Source organism: Pocillopora verrucosa, chromosome 1 (assembly GCF_036669915.1).
Source record: "Pocillopora verrucosa isolate sample1 chromosome 1, ASM3666991v2, whole genome shotgun sequence".
Classification (NCBI taxonomy): Eukaryota; Metazoa; Cnidaria; class Anthozoa; order Scleractinia; family Pocilloporidae; genus Pocillopora; species Pocillopora verrucosa.
In genome coordinates, this window is record NC_089312.1 from 36,405,756 (window position 1) to 36,411,755 (window position 6,000).

General features: G+C 39.3%; 1 protein-coding gene across 2 annotated transcripts in view; it reads right to left on the bottom strand.

Annotated features, from left to right (window-relative positions):
* The window catches only part of LOC131798394 (glutamyl aminopeptidase), a 29,869-nt gene extending 24,784 nt beyond the window's left edge, over positions 1 to 5,085 (bottom strand). Inside the window, exon 1 of one of the 2 annotated variants that reach the window (XM_059116035.2) lies at positions 4,880 to 5,085. In XM_059116035.2, the coding sequence (XP_058972018.1) occupies positions 4,880 to 5,030 (151 nt within the window). In that variant the 5' untranslated portion in view covers positions 5,031 to 5,085. Of the gene's footprint in view, positions 1 to 3,072; positions 3,347 to 4,879 lie in introns of those variants that run through there. The other variant, XM_059116034.2, reaches the window with a different exon arrangement.
* Between the last annotated feature and the right edge of the window lie 915 nt (positions 5,086 to 6,000).

The window sequence follows — 6,000 nt, forward strand, 5'->3', positions numbered from 1 at the left end:
TGAGTACTATAGAAACAGAAATTGTTTTCCAAAGGCATGTTTAGGTCAGCATCTAGATCAGTGAGGTGTGGGATGTTACTAGGAGAATTGATACATAAAGATGGAAGTGAATTGGCCAAGTCACAGGCCATATCACTAGTGTCAGTTACACATTTTAAACAATTCATCAAATCGTAAAAGATCAGAAAATAAATACTAATCTAGTTTGTATCTTCTGAAGATCCTCTTTAAAATTAATATGGTGAATGGCATACTGGTAGATACTCACAATGTTAAACAGATACAATATATCACACGCTACAGAGCACTATACTCAAATTGACTACAATTTCCTCAAGAGTGAAGAAATAAGCAGCCATCTTGTCTGCTAACCGCTGACCGATCATCATCACATCACAAAATCTCATCACAAAAAGACTTGTAAGTGTCACTATCTTTCATCACAAAGAGGGCCAAGCCATGATGAACAACATATTTACCTGAAATTTCACTTTTCCCTGACTTCATTTAACCCTTTAACTCCCATGAGTGACCAAGACAGAATTTCTCCTTACAATATCAATGCAATATCAAACAGATAAGTGATGAAAATTGAGAAAAATTTCAATTTGGCGATAATTGGTTGATCCAATACTAAATTCTCTGAACTAACATTATATGAATTCTATGGTTGACATTAAGGAGAACTTCAAATTTTATCTGGGAGTTAAAGGGTTAAAGTTTTCCCTGACCTTGAATAAATTTATTTTTCCTTCACTTTTTCCCGTGGACCTGTGACAACCATGCATGAGGCAGCTTATGTAAATAGACATCTATTAGATCCTCTAGTCATTATGTTTATGGTGCTAACAGCCACAGGGCAACCAAGACTGCCAGTGAATGAGAAATTTAAAACAGCCTGTCACTTCAAACAAGTTATAAGCATGGCATAGATGCCTGACAACCTTAACTGTTTGGGCAGAGCTTCAAGTGACTATTTTTTACGCAAGATAATACTGTTGCACATTATGAAATACAGACTACGAAGCTGAGATGTATCACTCTTACCTACCTGGGGTGCCTTGTGCATTCTTGATTGTTAAATAAATATCAGTTCAACATATACATTTCTTAGCCTATAATTGTTGTTCTTAAGACAAACCAATATTAAGAAAATGAAGACACTTTGTGATCTGTAATACAATACATCACCATTTTGGCATGTGAGGTAACATCTAAACAGTGTCAAAACAGTCACTGATTCAAGAGCTTGTTTTGTGGTATTTAAAACAAAAAAACCAAACCACCTTCAATGTTTATTTTACAGGTGTTGGTTGAAAGCTTGCCTTTTTGAAGGAAAAAAACAACAACAACAACAACAGCAATAGTAATAAGAAAAACAAGTAGGAAGAAATTCAAATATCAATTATAGTCATGCAGCTATGACATAGAATAATTTTAACATGTCGCATTTTGGCAAGGCTCAATTTCCAAGGGGAGTCTTAAGAACAAGTCTTTATCACATAATCGTATAGTGATCGAATGGTCTTAATCAATCGATGGTGATGCCGAGTTGCATGCATACTGAAGGACAGAAAAGTACAAAGTTCATGAAATAAATTCCGTACACCTGTTTTCCGATTTGGGACTGTTTGAGACAACAGATGCACTTACTTTCAGTTTCGATAAGTTTACCACGAACGCAATCAACCTGTTCAAACTGCCAAGTATCACGTCTGACTGTCTGACTGAATCTGACTCGAAGTGATGCTCTACTGCAGCCATGTTTGTTTCCTGACAAGGTTGAGCTCGATGATGACATGCAAGATGGGGACATAATCAAGATGGCAGCCTTATTGCTCGATTTTCTTGCAATAATTTCATATGGTACGGAAGCATTATAGAGGCTGAAACTTTGTGGAGTATTCTATCTTTGTATTAGGTTTTTTTGGTGGAAAGAAAAAGAATACTTCTCGGGACCCTACTAATCCTTTGAGATAATCCGCCATTCCGCCAATTTACCGTTCCATCGTTTTATAATTCTGTGGAATAACTCAAGGTATCGTATTTCGAAGCCAACTCGCCGATTCAAACGATAAAATTCTCTCTTTTCAAAGGAAAAAAAAGGATTACTTCAAAGCTTCCATGATGTGCAGATCACATTAACTGAGATATTTCTGTAAGAAAAAGTTTTGCTTTAAATTATGCGTCAGAGGAAGCCGCTGTGAAATTATTCTGAGATGTTTATCATCTTTTGTAGTGTCAGAATAAGAACTTTTAAAAACGATTATATCCTCGGATCTACATAATTCGCTGATTTAAACGGTAAAATGCTCTCTCTTCGGACCGATCACACCTCTCTCTCTCTCTCTCTCTCTCTCTCTCTCTCTCTCTCTCTCTCTCTCTCTCTCTCTCTCTATATATATATATATATATATATATATATATGTATATGTAAATATATAATATATTTCTACAAGGAACATTTTTGTTGCTTAAAATCGCGCGCAATCCTAAAATGATTGCGAGATGTTTATCGCCTTCTGCTGTCATATGTAGTGTTACGGCAAGAACTGAAAATATAATGCGCTAGTAGCTATCAGCCAGAAATCACATGAGAAGGGAACTCAACAGTGTATCAACTGTGTATCAGACGACTAAGTAACTCCGAAACAAACCATCCAAAAACCCACGCCAAAAATAGCTTTCTTCAGCCCGGCAGACTTCCTACGCACTAGATTTAATGGGCAGAGGTCCCAGATTGATAACTTTAATTCATGCTTTTCGGAATGCAGATAGATCGGATCGACCACAGTAGCAACGCATTATTTACGATGCGTCACGCATCACACATCTTCATTTGCAAGATGCAAAACAACCGAGCCGCTCCAAAAATTCTTACTATAAAACCTAAGCAAGGTCTAGTAGCTCTGTTTCTTTGCAAAGCTGTCTCTAAGCACGTGGTATGAGGTGCGTTTACATGCATCTTACTCATTAGTGAGGTATAGTTCCTCAGTTCTTTTTGCCCCGTGGGGCCTTGTGTCCGAAGCTGAACCATGCTCTATTTTCCAAATACTATGTTGTGGTACTTACCTTTATTTCTCTGTCTTTCGGCCCCGAGTAAAGCTCCCAAAACGATTACCAAAATCAGTAACACAAATATTAGAATACCGCAGATAATGATCGTACGCTTGTTAACGATGCTGGAGTTATCTTTTGTCGGACCGCTTTCTTTAAATCCGGAACTCAAAGGCGAGCTTCCTGGTTCTTCCTTCAATGGTTTTAGCTCCATATCTGTGTCAAAAGGCTTCCGAATAGAATGGACGCTGTACTTTACACTAATCTCATTCCCCCCTGCGTTCTAAATTGCACTGACCCTGTTGACATTTTAGCTTGCGATTGCGTAACCTAGGAAACGACAATGGGGCCTTGAAAACGTAAAGGAACGATCGAGATACGGGGATCGAGGATCGGGAATCATTCAAGAGCGATTTCAGTCATTTATTGCGGCATTCATTAGTCTCTAGGGAGTAGGAATGCCAGTTTTGCTGCCTGAGGCGATATAATTAATAAAAGAATTAGTGGAGACTCGCTCCTCACCACCTGCGGGTGCACTAAATAATTGTCTGAAACCATTACAAGCTGAAATGTTGTTTATCGAAAAAGACAAGATATCATTTATGATACAATAGAAAGCCTTGGCCCTGATAGAAAAAGTACACATACCTATTTCAGGATTAGTTATAGTTAATCAACTTCGAAACGCCCACAATTTCAAAAACTGTCTACAGCAAAAATATAGATAGTTCATATAACTGTTGATGGTAGGAATTTGACCTGATGGCGACGAAATATGCAAAATGCACACATCCGGCAGGAGCGGTGACACGCGCTTGAGAGGGAAAGGGGGGGGGGGAGATTAGACGCCTCTGTCATCAGGCTCGCCTCGCACTTGCCTCCGCTCGTCTCAAGACAGAACGCAAATGAGGCTTGTTCTGCGGGATAATGATTTGGGAAATTAATGGACGTCATTTTTGTGGAATTCCTCTTTGATTTATTTCACATCTCTTGATGAACAAAAAAAAAAAAAAAAGAAACCAAATTGAAAGAGGAATACATTTTTTTTGGCACGAAGGGGTTCAATGCGTTGACAGGTATTCGTTTACACATCAGCGCCGTTTCTGTCACTTAAATTGTACTGTTATCTGACTGTTTTAGTTGGGGTCCGTGACGACAAACTTTCCTTGATTTGAAAGCCGTTTCTTTGTCCATATCTTTTTTATGGAAGAGTCCATTGGTGCATTGATCACAAAGAGAGAATTGATATAAAAACGACGACAACAACAACAAATCAAGCCTGAAAAGAGGCTCCTCTTTTGCAGCAAATTATCTTCATTTCCTAAACCTGTGAGAATTCCATTCCAAAGTCTTAGTTTTCGAACCTCTCTTCCCCGTTAAGATGTTTTAATTTTCAAGTATGTTATATTTCCAATACGTTAGATTAGTCGAAAACATAGGCCACTTCCGAGCGACTGAAAAATCTCCTTAGGCTGTCGCAGAATTTAAGGGTCGATTAACCGTAACATCAAAGGTATTTCTGGTATGCTAAAGAGTGTTGCAGTGGACACCAGTGAAGAATACGGTAGCAACTAACCCTTATCCAAAAACTTTGTACAGAACAATCCCATTAGTTGCACAGCGCGTGTCCCGTCTGCAAGAGCGATTTGTGTATAAATCACCTGCATGAGGATTTGAACTAATTTATCATCGCTGCCTTTACTTGCATAGAAACGAAACGACACCGTTAAAACCCTCGCAGCTGCAAGGTTTGATATTCCAAGTGCGATTCCTTCTGGGCAACTTAAGCGTGTCAGTTCATTGAATAGAAGAAAACATTTACCTGATGCTTTGGAGCGCTCGTGGCCCAAAACTGCTCCTAACACTATGACCAGAATCAGCAGCACAATAACAACTATTCCGCATATAATTATTTTGGTTTTGCTCACAAAAATCCCTGGAACTGATTCAGCAATGATCGCCTTCTCACCCATGGTTAATTCGTATGGCCGAAATGAAGTTCACCCGACACTTCTGCAGATCAGAGAATCTACCCTAGAGGTTTGAGAGCATGTGACGTCAGATATTTGATGGGGTTTTATAAACATGACTATTGTCTGCTATTTCTGTCACTCTAACCCCTCGCATATTAGCTGGAACTCAGCTAGTTTAGGGGGAGGGGGTCTGAGAGCGCTTGTGATCCTCCCTTTTGTCGCAGGCGATGTGTACAGTCTGATAGCGTTGCATCATGGGTGTAAAATATGAATTAAGTCATTTGCATCCTGTCGCGGTTTAGTGAACCTATTTGGTGGCTGCAAGAATACCTTCGATGTACGTGAATGTAATGGGAATTCATTGTCTGCAGCCGTTCCTTCGAACGTTAAAAAGTGTTAACAGGCCTGAGCGACTTCTGTCATTCCTACGGCACTAAATCAGTAAATTGTTCTTTGGAGGCAACTGACGAGATTCAGAAAGAATCGAATCAGCAGTCTTGCTTAAGAATCTACACAAATGGCAGCAGTCGGTTACGCTCACAGCCGGTGGCTATGTGAAAAATTTTAAATTCAGAAGCGCGAGTCATTTACCAGGCAATCGACACCTGACATGCAAAAGCATTGTAAAGAGAAAGAGACTTTTTTCGAGTCATTCACCAGGTGTAAATACAAGATTCGTAGAAGGAGAAGCGCTACGCCTCCTGGGAACGAATGAATGAGTTGCTAGTAATCCAATCTCGAGCCCAGGGTCATTTTGGCTCCTTGTCAGCAGTATGGTCGCCATATAATGACCTCTGGGAGAATCGATTAATGCAATTTTTTTGATTGGTTGATAAGAAAAAAATAGACTCCACACAGGAGGTGTGATTTACGGAAGGGATCGATCGGGCTGTGAGAAAAGCACTAACAACGATAATTTTGAATTGTTTTTACTGTTGTTGCTGTTGTTTGTTTTGTTTTTGTGGTTTTT